Below are 14,636 nucleotides of genomic sequence, written 5' to 3'. Positions count from 1 at the left end.
AATGAAAAGAAGTCTTAGCATCCGTAATTCAAAGTTATTTCTATCTAACTTAATATGCATTTTATGGACAATGAACTAAAATCCCTTTTTAAATTCAAGGTAAGCATGAAATGTGTTTATAACCCCTTAACACACGTTAGCTGATAAGTCACAGAGTGGACCTTGACATTTGATTGTGGGAATAGTGCGTTGGAAGCAATTCAGTTTAGTAGTAAATAATCTAAGTTCATAATGTGCAAATAGTTAAAAGGTGGCCAGAAATGCATATATTTTACTTTATTTTATAGTCTAGGCTCAATTTTCCTTGTCATTAAGAGAACAAGGTATTGAACAAAAGTGAACTCTTCAAAATCATTTGCTTTTAAATGTGCAGAAATTGGCATCATACTATCCATGAATTCAATCTAAATGAAGAAGTCTATGAAGTTATTGCTGAGGTCAGGAAAGGTGACCAATGTCCACTAACCACATTCCTTGAAACCTTCCCAAGAGAGTTCATTTTCAAAAGTAAACCTTGACAAAATCCAGACTATATTCAAAAAGTAAACCCAGACAATAAAATACTTTAAAATCGTATAACTACTGTTAATGAATTTTAGAGCACTAATTACTTTATGGGCAATGGTGTTCCTGAAAATAAGCTACTTTTTCTTTATCCTTATTTTTTAATATGTTTCTATTTTTTCCTGACAGGCAGCTGTCAACTTCTGATACACGATTCTACTTACTGTTATTTCCCTTCCTCAACAGATAAAGCAAGTATAGCTCAAAGAAACTAGATAACTTTGCCAAGATCACACAGCTTGAAAGAAGCTAAATCTCAATTCCCAATAGTTAGCTCCAGAGCCCATGCTCTAACCCACAAGAATGTGTCATAAAAGAAAATTAAAACTTGTCATGCAACTCTATCTTACTACAAGAATAATCATTTTTCAGTATTATAAGCCTTGTTCTGTTACCAAGTAATGCACCTCTTCTGTGCCCATCTTCCAGTCCAGGGATATCCAGCTTTGAAGCTTTGTGACCTATTTTCCATATTCCCAACCTTTCAAACTCTGATGAGATACTGGATTGGGATTAGAAATTCTGGAAGACCACACAAAGCAACTACATATGCCTCAATAGATTCTTTCCCCCAGAAACCAAGATATTTCTTGTCTGTTTTGCCAAAATCTGAGGCAATATAGGTAGCTTAGAGAAAATTAAATCGCTGTCAGCGAGTTGTTACCATCACCTTCTGTGCTTTTCGCATTTATTAAGCACTAGTTCCATTTATCAATACGTTCTTATCACACTTATATTTCATACCAGTAATTTCTTAAAAGATTACTTGTTTCTCCATGTATTTGAGGCTAAGGCAATGATCATAATCAGATCAGTCCCTAGATAATGGCTTTAATGAATGTGTTCAAGGAAAGCGTTCAAATTTGATAGAAAACAGCAGTTCACTCTGATTCTTATACACAAAAATGAACTTTGCTAAGTCAACAGGAACAACTGAGACATCTATGCTTGAATGTGTTCCCCTAGGCTTAATGTATTTTTCCTCACCGCATTATATTTTAATGATTAATTTCATGCTCTTTCATGGTATTTTAACTCATGAATCATGGGTATTACTTTGAGGGGAAAGGAAGGTTCTGTGAGGAGAGATTTTGTTGATTAAAATGTGCTGCACATGGAAACTGCATAAAAGCTGAAGAAGTCTGATTACCACCTTCCAGATTATAAATAATATCAGGCAAACTCGCCACACAGACTAAGGTTAGTCTGCGATGACTGGAGCAGGAAGTCTTAGGTTCTTACATGCTATTGGTGCAAACAATCTATACATGAAATTATGTTGTACATTTAATGTTTCACTGGCATCTTTTTCCTCAGAATCCAGATAAGAATGGATTTCAAAAACAATCACGAGAGAAAAAAAACAGAATTAGTTAAGCTGGCAACAACATTCTGAACTTAAGTATCCCGAAAGTCAATCACCACTCCTCCTCTGACATTCTGATCTCTGCAATCAGTTCTGCTTGAATGCCATCAGTTGCTTAGTAGATGACTTAATTCAAATTAAAAAAAAAATGCAAAAATGGTGAAGTCAAAGCTACAAGGACCATATAGGACTAAGACCGAAATGAAAGGGACAAACACAAGTTTTACCCTGTGCACCTGTGAGTACTTCATTACATGTGTATTGATTAGTATCAATAAGTAATCTATCCACAAGAGAAACCACAACTAACCAGAAACTAACTAGATGTCCATATGATACTTCTGGCTTCTGTTACCAATATGGGTTTTTTAAACCAAAGTGTAGAGTCTGGAGAAAAGAGAACATTAAGTTCCCCTAAACAGTACAAACAGAACACCTGGTCCTAAAAAGGGTGCAAAGTTTACCCAATCAATGACAGAGGCAAAAATGCAGCAAAAGCAGCAGGTGGTTTTAAACTTACTTCAATCACCAGAAGGACAGAGAAAAAGAAAAATCTGTGATTTGTAAAGCACCCGCGTGCGGGGGGAGGCACGGGCACGCGCGCACACATACACACACAAATATTCGGCCAGAGCAGGAAACTCATACAAAGACAATCCCCAAACAAAACAAAACAACCCAACAAACCCGTTTCTTGGGCAGAAGTGCTGACAGTGAGTTGGGAACTCTAAGTCCCTGCAGACAAGTCAGTCCTGTTCACAGCACTCATTCAAGGACATAAGGAGAAGCCGAAAGAAATAGTTCTGTTTCAGGTGTGCCTTATTTACAGAAAGAAAGGTTTTTTGTTTGTTGTTTGTTTTTTTCCCTCAGAAATGTGTGCTAGAGGGAACCAAAAACTGTTGAGAGGAAAAGAAAACAAGATTTTATTTCTGGGTTTGTTATTCCCCCTGAGGACATTCCATGGTGAATGTTCAAGACTTTGTTCCTTCTCTCCTCTGGTCAATCATTTCATAAACAATACTCCGACCGGCGGGGCCCGCTGCAGCCGACTCGGGTCTCCTCCCACGACTCCACTCCACACCCCACCTTTGCAAACGGCAGGGTTCAGCTCCAGGACTGGGGGCAGCGGGCAGGTGGACAAGTGGGTGGCTACTGGGCGCCCTATCCCTTGGAGTGCACCGCTCCGCACCTCGGGCGCTCTGGAGTCGCTGCCCCTCTGGGAAGAGCGAATCAGGCTTCCTCCAGAAGCGTCCCGTGGAAGGGGCACCCCTGTGGTCGCGGGTGGTCCTCAGGCTCTGTCCCCGCCTGTCCGCGCGGGGCTCGGCTCCGCGCTCCTCTGCCTGCTCCGCGGGTCTCCAGCAGGGGTAAAGTTTCCCGCGTCTCCCACTCTTCCCCCCGGAGCCGCGGCCCCCGGCAATGGCCAGCTGGGGCTCCCCGCCCGCCCCGGGCCAGCCGGCGCGCAGCCTGTACCTCGATGTCCGCCGCGTCCTTGCTAAGCACCCGGGCCATGGCAGTGCCTACAGTCGGAGACCCTCCCTCGTCCTCGGGCTCCAGTCAGAGACGGAAGTGACAGCGCGGCTGAGCGCGAGTGGAAATAGGAGAGTCGGGCCCGCAGCGCGGCGCGGGGCGGGACGGCGACGCCCCCGGGGCGGGGCTGCGCTCGGTCCTGCGGCTCCGGGAGCCCGGCACAGCTGCCCTGGCCGCCCGGCTTCGTTGGCCGCGCGCCCGCGGTCCCGGCGGGAGGAAGGGCAGGCGCGCTGGCCTCTGCTCTCCCCACTCGGAGAGGCCGAGTTGGGCAGGCGCGGGCCAGGTACCGGGCTCTTCTGGAGACTAAGCGACGGCACTCTGCGCTCCAGGTCTCAGGCTGCCCTGGTCCTTTCTTCTGCAGGAACCTCCACAGGGACGGAAACAGTGTCTCCGGGCAACAGCATCTTCAGGAACTCCCCGGGGCTGAGGTGGTGACTCCCCCTCCACCCACCCTACAAGGAAGCGGGCCGCCGAGGAGGGCGCGTGAGTCGGGTCGGCTCAGAGGTGCCAGTCTCTCGGGGGCGCGGGGGCGAGGCGAGGGAAAACAGCCCCCGCCAGCAGCCGCGGGATTAAGTGTGTCTGGGGGTGCCTAGCCAAGGTTGCACTTTTGCAGAAGAATCCATTCTGCTGGCTATTTTTAAAAAGTATGCGTATTACTGTAAAATGGGAAGCACTTTTGAAGATCGATTCTTTATGTTTCCCTACTAAGCTTGCTAGAGAGAAGGGGGCAAATTCATTTAGAGGTGGTTCCACTCCAAAAAATATTCCACTCTTCTTTTCTCCCCTGGCTAGAAGCATCCCCGTCTCTTATAAAACTTTCTACTTGATTCTATTACAGTATGTATGGCACTTGCTAAATCCTCCTGGCTAGATTGTGACCAGCTTGGAATCAGGTATTATCCCCTTGTATCATGTTTTTGTTCGTTCACCCATCACCTTCATCAACAAATCTTTGTTTGCATCATCAAGGCGCAGGCCAGTGCCAGGTTTGCTGACAATAGTCGTGCAGAAGACGCCTCACTCTCATGGAGATCCTACTTAAAGTGAGAAATATGTTGATGTCAGCTTGGCGAATAAGAGGAATGGATCAGAATAACTTGGATGTGGGTACCTTGAGTGGTTGAGAAGGCTGTCTCTGAACAAGTCATCAGATCACTTTCCAGAGGCAGGAACTTACTATGGGACAGAAACTTATTTTAAAGATTGATTTATTTATTTGAAAGACAGAGTCACAAACAGAAAGAGGGAGAGACAGTGAGAAAGGCCTTCCATCCTCTGGTTCACTCTCCAAATGGCCCCAATGGCTTGAGATGGGCCAATCCAAAGCCAGGAGCCAGGAGCTTCTTCTGGGTCTCTCATGTGGGTACAGGGACCCAAGCACTTGGGTCATCTTCCATTGCCTTCCCAGGCACATTAACAGTAAGCTGAATGGGAAGTGGGGCAGCTGGGACGGGAACCTGTGCCCCAATGGATGCCTGCATCCCAGCCAGCAGCTTAACCTGCTGTACCACTGCATTAGCCTCAACATTTTTCTTGAATCAAATGTTGTTCATTAAACCAGAACGTTGAATAGGAACCTAGGAATAATCTTTTACTCCCTTTCGCTCACTCCATCATTTAAAGCATCCCAAAGCTATAAAAATTCAACCTCCTAAATAGATCTTGGATCATTCATTTCTCCATCTTCACACATCAAACATGGTCCATTCACCCACCATGGTCCAGGCTACTCTTGCCACAGAGTCTACTCTTACCTGCTGTGTACTCCGGGCTGAGTTTTAAACTATTAATTCAGCCACACCAAACACACAGTATACATCTTTGAAAGGCCCAGTGAGGTCAATATAATACAAACCCCCTGTTGACCTCTGAATGACTTGACTTCGCCTCCTCTCCAACCTCACCTAGGGCCACTCTTGCCTTGACTCATTATGTTCCAACCACAAAGCAACATTTTCTCTGCTTGTTCCCCCTTCTAGGTCTCAGAGAAGCCTTCACTGACCCATCTCCACCACCAATAAAATTAGACCCATTGCAGTCTCTGTCAATCTGACTCATAACACCCTATTTACAGTGAGAAACCTATCAGATGTTGTTTCCATTATATCACTGTGACTTCTGTCTTCTGCTCCAAGAAGAGCAGGCCCAATGATGTAATGGTCTAGTCCAGGACAGAACCATGAAAGACAAGAATACTTGGGGATAGGATTAACAGAGTAGACCCTCAGCCTGTTTCATGCACTAAACAGTACATTTTAGAAACCTTTCACTTCACAATGACTTCTCAGCATTCCATATGTTGCTGGTATATAAATCACCATGTCTATCAATGGGTTTCTAGTAAAAATGTGTCAAGTTAACCACTTTCCTTTTCATGGAATCATGTTCCAGAGTCAGTTGTTCCTCATCTCCCAACAGCCATAATTTACCTGCCTGCAGGCCATCTATATCCTCTTGGGGATAAATATTAAAAATATACAAGCAGAGATATATAAATAAATAAATTATAAATAAATTTTGAATTTTATATTTGGTTTTTGACTGTAACCAGTAAAAATTTGGAATCCATACATAGTTTATTTTCATAATATACATTACCTGTGAACTTTTTGCACAGATTTCAAAACTTTTTTGCACCAAAATAAATTTATTTTAATTCCATTTCCCTGAACTTTTTGAAATACCATTATGTATATATATACCCACACAAATACATATAAATGCATGAAACCTTCATACATGCACATATGCATAGACAGATTAGGTATAAAGTTACATATATATATATACAATGTATGAATAATATGACATCTATATAAGTCCATACATATGATTCCTTTGCCAGTTCAGTAAGGTTCAACTTTGAATATCCTAACCTCCAGGGATGTAGACATGTGCTCTTTAAATTATGCTTTAACACAAATAGGAATAATTACTAATCAATAGTTTGTTTTATGGGTACAAGTATTCAAGTTACCCTTAATTGTTAGATACTGTGTTTCCATACTTGTTTTTCTATTTCCATATAGTTCTCCTAAACCACCCCAGAGGATCATTCCAAAATATGCTACCTTAAAAAAACAAGAGCTTCGTGAGCACCAGTCAGCTACCAAACATGAAATTTAAACGCTATGTTAGCATCACCTCAACTTCACCAAGCAGATGTATTCTGTTCTGAAATACTTAATTAAGGTATTTAATCACATTGCTCACATGCCACACCTATGCTCTGTGATTGGTGATTGAATCTAATAATGTATTAAATTCATTGAAATTCCACACTAAACACATTTGTACCTGTAAATAATCCAAGCTGTTTAAAGCTTACTGCAAATGCATTCACACCACACTTTTTTAAAAGTTGTAAATTATGATGGCATTTGTCAAGCTGTCCCTCCATCTGGAAGCACAGTCAAATATCAGGTGTTCCACATTAGTTTTTTGCAGGCTTTGAAGAGACAGCTCATCTTTCAACCTAATGTTTACAGTACATGAATGAATAGTATTATTATTACCATAGTCAGGAGCCAGGCTTATGAGTCATCTTTAAGTTCACTTCCAAAATTTATCAAAAATCACAAATTTAGAAATAATAAAATTCTGATACCTTTACACCTTCTCATCTGCCCTGTAGTCTAGCATTAAGTTAAAAAAAAAATTAGACACTCTTTTATAGATGTTTCTTTCAAAAAGTCAGATACTTTGATTAATCATGAAACACATTTTCCCCTCTGTCTGATTTTCTAAGACCAAGTTAATTCCTATCCAAACTGACAAGGAAGATGATAACTAAATGTCACTGAGTCCAGATATTTCCAACTTTTTTACTCAAAGGTCACAAGATATATATTGTTTCATATTTTATAGAACAAACTAGGTATAATCTACTCAACTGCTTTATACTATATATCTTATATATGTATCAATGAATCTACTACTTATAAGCGCACCAGTATATTATATAAATACTGTGAAAAACACAGGCAACAGAGAAACCACAAATACTCAGGAATTTATTTGACAATTATTTATTGAATGCTATTGTTTCAGGCATCATTATAGACATTAGTGAAACCTCATTGAACAGTAAAGATATTGTCCCTGTTATCACAAACCTTCAGCCACTAATTCAAAAACACACATTTACCTTACCCTTTCATGGTTTTGAGCAAATGGTTGATCTGAATGGGGTTATTGTGAGAATCAAAATATCAAAATGTAAGAAGCAGTATTTTGTTGATTGCAAAGTGCATTATAATGTAAGTTAAATGTTTACAAAACTAAAGAGGAAATTATCCAACACTTGCATTCTGGAATAATATCATTGGTGCATGATTGTCTATGAACTTTTTAAAGTAAACAGCAGTGAATGTGAAGTATGTAGTTTTTGTTTGCTTGCTTCTGGTTTTGATATGCATTTAACTTTTTTAATTTTTGTAATGTAAAGAGAGCAGATTTCATGTATTTCATAGGTACAATTCTAAGAAGATAACCATACTCCCCCCCCCACTCCCTCCCTCAATCCACCTCCTTCCTTCCTTTCTTTTATTTTAATTTTTCATCTGACTTAAAGTTGAGGGAAAAATCTTCTAGAATAAGTGTTCCCTCAAAGGACTTCCCTCACTGCTTAGAGCCCTTTTCCTTGGGCTTGGTTTTCTTTTTCCTCACTATAAAAAGTTACCATAATTCCAGTAACTGGCATTTGAAGTAAATTTTTTTTTTGCTGGAATGTTGCTGTTTCATAATTTCAAGAATGGAAATAGAATCTTGATGTAAAGTATTCACTGTTCCTGTCGGTCACCTGTAGTGGATGCTGTCTCATGCCTCACCTATCCACACCTATTCCTCAACCCATTGAAGACTAAGGCACTCATCCCATCGCTACTGGGAATGTTCATGGTTGACAGCTCTCTGCTGAGTTCCTCTGTGCAAATTGCCCTCCGTTAATGAGTACCCACCTTCCATGCCCCTTCCAGGGTAGCAGATATCCAGTAACTATCTGATGCAGGGATATTAAGGCCTGGTCCTCTCCCCTAATTCAAGACGTCATTGAGGAGCCATCCCAACTTTAAGATGACCTAGGGGATCACCTAAGCTGTCTGGTACTTCAGCAGAGTTCAGCTTTCCCTTGTCCATCCTGCTATATTGCCCCGCCCCTAACTGGTCGCTCCTCCTTCTAATAGCACCCCCCAATAAATGAATGCCCTGCAAGCACATTGCTATCTTAAAGTCTGTTCCCCAAGGAAGCCAAACTGCACTGTTACCACTGTATGTTATTTCATGCGTAGAACACACTGCATGTAAAATGTACTGAATTATTCTGTGCATGAATATAAAAATTAATTCAGATAGTAAAATCTCATCATTTATTTCACTGTTCTGGGATATTTCTGAATCTGCTCATTTATTCTTATTGGAAACAATTATATGCCTAATATGTGCTTGGTACAGGGAAAAACACTAGAGATATCATGAGCAAAACAGAAGTGAACTCTGCTTATATACCTTGCAGATAAATTATAGATGAACATTTGCCTAGTAACCACAAAAAATGTAATATTTGCTGTGAATAAAAATATCAGGGGAGGTGAGTGTTGTGGCACAGCAGGTTAAGCTCTGCTTGCCATGCCCACATCCCATGTATCAGTTCTGGTTCAAGTCTGGCTACCCTGCTTCCAACCTAGCTCCCTGCTAATGTATCTGGGAAGCAGCATATGATGGTTGAAGTACTTGAGTTCCTGCCACCTGTGTGGGAGACACATGTGGAGTTCCTGGCTCCTGGCATCCATGGCCTATTCCTGGCTGTTGCAGCCATTCAGTGAGTGAACCAGTGGCTGGAAAGTATCACTCTCTGTCTCTTCCTTTCCATCTCTTTCTTTGTTGCTCTGCCTTTCAAATAAATAAATCTTTAAAAAAAAAAATCAAGGGAAGATCAAGTGCTGTTTCAGCAGAGGAACCTGGAAAATTAGTGAAGGGGTTCTTGAGGAAATAACTTTAAAAGGCATAAGGAGGCCAGCGCTGAGGCTCAATAGGCTAATCCTCCGCCTAGCAGCGCCAGCACCCAGGGTTCTAGTCCCAGTCGGGGCCCTGGATTCTGTCCCGGTTGCCCCTCTTCCAGGCCAGCTCTCCTATGGCCTGGGAGTGCAGTGGAGGATGGCCCAAGTGCTTGGGCCCTGCACCCCATGGGAGACCAGGAGAAGCGCCTGGCCCCTGGCTTCAGATCAGCGTGGTGTGCCGGCCGCAGCTCGCCGGCCACGGCAGCCATTGGAGGGTGAACCAACCGCAAAAGGAAGACCTTTCTCTCTGTGTCTCTCTCTCTCACTGTCCACACTGCCTGTCAAAAAATAAAAATAAAAAATAAATTAAAAAATTAAAAATAAAAGGCATAAGGAAGGAATTAAAAGTATTTCAAGCAGAGGAAAACCTCTAAAGGTACAGAACAAAAGTCTGTTGAAAGATACAAAAGAAGGCCCTGATGACTGGGGTTTGGGCAACTAATGAGAACCTGACTCAAGGTGAAGATCCAGAGATAAGCATGCCATTTGTTTTTCAGTCTTTGTTTAGGGTTATAGACTTTATCCTATAAGTAACGGGAACCTTGGAAGTTCTTTACAGCAGAGAAATGGTTTGTTCAAATATGAATTTTGAAGTGCCACTCTGATTGCAATATGTGTCTCATTGCATATTCATATGCTCACTTGGGTAAATGTGTGAAAATCAATGAAGACAAGTGATTTCTTTGCATAGGCTCAGTCATTTCCTGCACATACTAGCCTGAGTAGTAATCATACTTTTTATTAGAAACCAATATAGTTAATTTCTATTGCATATCAATACCACTGTTATTTAGCATGTTGTAACATTTGGAAATTAGATTTTTTTTCCAAATTTTATTTACTTACTGAGAGACCGAAATCTTCCATCTGCCAGTTCACTCTTCAAATGCTCACAATGGCCCAAGACCAAGCAGGACCAGAAACTCAATCCAGCTCTCCCTCCTGGTTGGCAGAAAGCCCATTATTGGAGCCATCACCACTGCCTCCCAGGATGTGCATTAGTAAGAAGCTGGAGTCAGGAGCCAGAGCCACGAATCAAGTCCAGGCACTCTGGTATGTGATGTGATGATGTGTCTGTCTTACACTTGACGCCAAATGCCCACCCCCAGATCTCTGCTTTTCAGACTGGAAAGAAAATCTATACCCCAGAACGATTTCTGTCTCTTAATCAATGGCTGTCTCTCTGTTTTCCAACCTAAAACTATAATCATCCATTTAAAATAATCTGAATAATGAGTAACATACTGTTCTTTTACTGCAGTTTATTGTCATGAGTGCCACTGTTCCCAGACTGTGAGGTCCTTGATGGTTTTGAGTGGGTCTTATATTTTTATCCTCCTTGCTTTACATAGTACCTAGTACATAGTAGGTACATAAATATTTATGAATAATTATCTTCTTGAAAAACTTCATTGCAAATAAATATTCATTATTACTCTCTAGACATGACAGCAGGGGTAGAAAGCTGAAGGGGAATAGATATCCAGTAATAATCAAATAGACACAAAGCATTTTGAGTGATTACATAAAAAGAAATACAAATCATTAATAAAAATGTGAAAATTGTGTCAATAAAACTAGTCTTCGAAGCAATACCAAAAATTTACAATGACATGATTTTTCACATATCACATTGACAAATATTTTTATAGAGTGAACAAAGATAGAAAAATTATCAGGATTCTAGGACTATCTAATGTGTAGAGACTTGGTTCAGTATATAGGTAGGGCAGTTGAGCAATACAGAACTGTCTGTGTCCATTTGGGCTGCTATAACAAAAATACCATAAACTGGGTAGAGTACAAAGAATGGAAATTCATTCCTCACAGCTCTGGAGATGGGGAAGTCCAAGATCAAGGCTCTGGCAGATTAGGTGCCTGGCGAAGGCCCCACTTTCTGGTTCCTAGCTGGTGCTTTCTGACTTTACCCTCACATGGTAGAACAGAACAGGCAGCTCAACAGGCCTCTGGTAAGGCCGTGATTCTCATTTCTGAGAGCTCTATCCTCATGATTTGGTCATCTGACAAAGGCACCACCTCCTAATATGATCACATTGGATTCTGTGATTAGGTTTCCTTATGTGAATTTGGGGAGGACACAAATATTCACATCAGAGCGACAGCCAAGCCTAAAATGTGTTTTCTCTTTGATTCAGCAACTTCATTGTTGATATTTATATTTAAAGAAAATGTTCTTGAATGTAAAAATCCACCTCAAAACATAGTTCTTCCCCGAATTGCTTGTGAGATGAAGTTGTAGAAAATATTAACAGCACGGAAATATATATATAAATCTTATATAAAACTCAAGAATATATATAGAGATTGAGGAGGAGGCATTTAGCCTCATGGTTCAGACGCCCACGTCCCATATCAGAATACCTGGGTTCAGTTTCCAGCTCTGACTCCTGATTCCACTCCTTGCCAATGTAGACCCTAGGAGGAAGCAGCAATGGCTCAGTTCCCGGTTTCAGCCTTGGCTATTGTAAATGTCTGGAAAGTGAACTGGAAGATTGGAGCTTTCTCTCTCTTTGTCTCTCTCTCTCTCTCACAAAAATACTACATATCAATAATGCAACATGATAATGTATACCTAATTATACATGGACAAACAACAAACACAGTAATTAATTATAGGATAGAGTAAAAGTAATCTTAAAAAAAAAAACCCAATTCATTAGGAACAAATACACCAAATACGTAAATATTTTATAAATGCTTTTTAAGTTTTATTTATTTGACAGAGAGCCAGAGTAAGAAAAAAACAGACATACAGACAGAAGTCCCTTCCACTTGTTCATTCCTGCAAGGTCTGCGCCGGTGCTAGTGCCAGGAGCCGGAACTTTAGCCATCATCACTGCCTCACAGGGACTGCATAGAAAAGCTGGGGTCAGGAGGTGGAGTTGGGAGTCAAACCCAAGCCCTTTAATGTGGGACATGGGCATCTTAAAAACTAGGCTCTGCTGGCGCTGGGGCTCACTTGGCTAATCCTCCGCCTGTGGCACTGGCACCCCGGGTTCTAGTCCCAGTTGGGGCACCGGATTCTGTCCCGGTTGCTCCTCTTCCAGTCCGGCTCTCTGCTGTGGTCCGGTAGTGCAGCGGAGGTTGGCCCAAGTGCTTGGGCCCTGCACCCGCATGGGAGACCAGGAGGAAGCACCTGGCTCCTGGCTTCAGATGGGCGCAGCGCAGCCATTTTGGGGGTGAACCAACAGAACAAAGACCTTTCTCTCTTCTCTCTCTCTTTCACTGTCTAACTCTGCCTGTAAAAAAAAAAAAAAAAAAAAAAACTAGGCTCAACATCCACCCCACATTTTGTAATTTTGTATGTGTGTGCTTGCAAATAAAACTGATTATTCTCACTTTGATGCTTAGCATGTATTGGACACCAAGTTTTCATATGAATTATTTTATATACCGAAACTGCCAATGCAAAATAATTTTCCATGCCATAGTCAAGGGTAAAAACAATTTTTGAGAGTTACAGAAGCTTACAAACAGAGTGATTAATACCATAATGGCCCTGGGTACAAATATTTTTAAGAATTACAGCAACTGTCAACTGGGGAGAACTACTTAACTTTTTTTTAACTGGACAAAATATTCTAAGTGTTTGAAGAATGTCCTGTTACAAAATATAATACTTGACTGTAGATTAATTTAATCTATAGAACAATAATCATGAAAATCCTTTTCTCCATATGGATCATATCTTCCTCTCTGTATGGAAACAGTCCTTGCAATGACCCCTAAGGCATGTGTGATCTAACGACTTGGTTCTCACCTTCCCCTAATTCAGGCTATTCTTACTCCAACACCACCCACACAAGTCTTTCCACTTGCTGTTCTCTCTGCTTGCAGAGATATTTTACTAGATATTCCAACAGCAGCTAGCCCCTCAGCAGCTTCGAGCATTTGCAGAAAGGTCACTTTCTCTGTAAAAATTCTCTGACCACCATATTTAGAACTGCAGCTCCCATTTCTCACACTCACTAACACCCTTTTTCTGCTTTATTTTTCTCCACAGCACATAAACAAATGACATTCAACTTGTTTTAATTATATGTCCACTCATCATCTGCCTTCTCCTACTAGAATGCAAATTACTTAAGTGCTTTGTACACTGAAGTGTCACTAGTGACTGAAATGGTGCCTGGCATATTGTAGATATTCAATAAATATTGTTAATAAATGCATGCAACAGATAACAAGCTATAGCCTCTTATTGTCTTTTTGTGCTTCTGTATTAACTTTTTATGTTCAGTAATGGAATATTTAGTTGTCTCACCCATGGTAAAAATAGGCCAAGGACAAGTGTGATGTCTAATTAACCTTTGAATCCATCAGCTTCCAGTATCTGAAATTAACAGAATGTGCTTTAAATACATTACTTAAATGAACGAATTGATTTAAAATCAACATATTTGTATAGTTTTCCAGTATAAGTCATTTCAGTGAATATTTTGATGTTTAAAATGAAATTTATCATGTATAACAGTCAGATAATCTCTAAGCTAAAATGTTACTCTGAAATATATTCCAGTAATTATTTTAACAATGCACTTGACAATACTTGATAAATAAACCATCCATGGAAAGTACCTGTTATATTTTCAAAAGATTTGAAGATATTTTCCATTTTTATGTCTTCACCACAAAGAGTTTCATTCATCTTAGTTTTACATATGTTCTGATAAATCTTTTCCCCATTATTGAAAATGTTATCCAATTGATTTTTAAAATATTTGCATCCAATTAGCAAAGTTCCAAGGCAAGTTTATTTGGTACTTGGTATCTTAGGCAGGACAGTCACTTATATTTTAATATTCTTTTAGAAGAACTGACATATGTGTATGACAAATTACGTGGGTATGTGTATACATATCTATATGTGTGTATGAGGGTTCTTCAAAAACTAATGGAAATAGAATTAAAAGATATGTTTATTTTGGCAAAAAAAATGTGAAATCTGTGCAGCCAATTGATCTTCAGAAAGATCATAGGAAATTTGTATTATGAAAATATTATGCATAAATGTAAAAATGTTGGCATCAAAAGAGAGGAGAAAGAGGAGAGAAGAGAGGAGAAAGGGGAAAGCGAGAGCGAAAGAGAGAGCAACCTTAGTT

General features: G+C 40.5%; 2 protein-coding genes across 5 annotated transcripts in view; one reads left to right on the top strand and one right to left on the bottom strand.

Moving 5' to 3' along the window:
* DPYD (dihydropyrimidine dehydrogenase) overlaps window positions 1-3,570 on the bottom strand; it is a 962,084-nt gene extending 958,514 nt beyond the window's left edge. For all 4 annotated transcript variants that reach the window (XM_008264835.4, XM_070078001.1, XM_051857462.2 and 1 more), the window contains exon 1: window positions 3,401-3,570. In XM_008264835.4, the coding sequence (XP_008263057.2) occupies window positions 3,401-3,439 (39 nt within the window). In that variant the 5' untranslated portion in view covers window positions 3,440-3,570. The remainder of the gene's footprint in view (window positions 1-3,400) is intronic.
* Window positions 3,438-5,935, top strand: LOC138850360 (uncharacterized). The gene is made up of 3 exons (XM_070076781.1): window positions 3,438-3,452; window positions 3,529-3,940; window positions 4,296-5,935. The coding sequence occupies exons 1-3, from the start codon at window positions 3,438-3,440 to the stop codon at window positions 4,502-4,504; spliced, it is 636 nt and encodes a 211-aa protein (XP_069932882.1). The 3' UTR covers window positions 4,505-5,935.
* Window positions 5,936-14,636: the final 8,701 nt, after the last annotated feature.

The sequence above is a fragment of the Oryctolagus cuniculus genome, chromosome 7, assembly GCF_964237555.1.
Source record: "Oryctolagus cuniculus chromosome 7, mOryCun1.1, whole genome shotgun sequence".
NCBI lineage: Eukaryota > Metazoa > Chordata > Mammalia > Lagomorpha > Leporidae > Oryctolagus > Oryctolagus cuniculus.
The sequence above is the reverse complement of the archived record's forward strand: the minus strand, read 5'-3'. Positions and strand labels throughout refer to the sequence as shown.

Excerpts from the sequence above, each read along its gene's own strand:
- LOC138850360 (XM_070076781.1), top strand. Across the intron at positions 3,941-4,295 it reads CGGGCCGCCGAGGAGGGCGC|TATGTATGGCACTTGCTAAA; the intron begins GTGAGTCGGGTC and ends ATTCTATTACAG.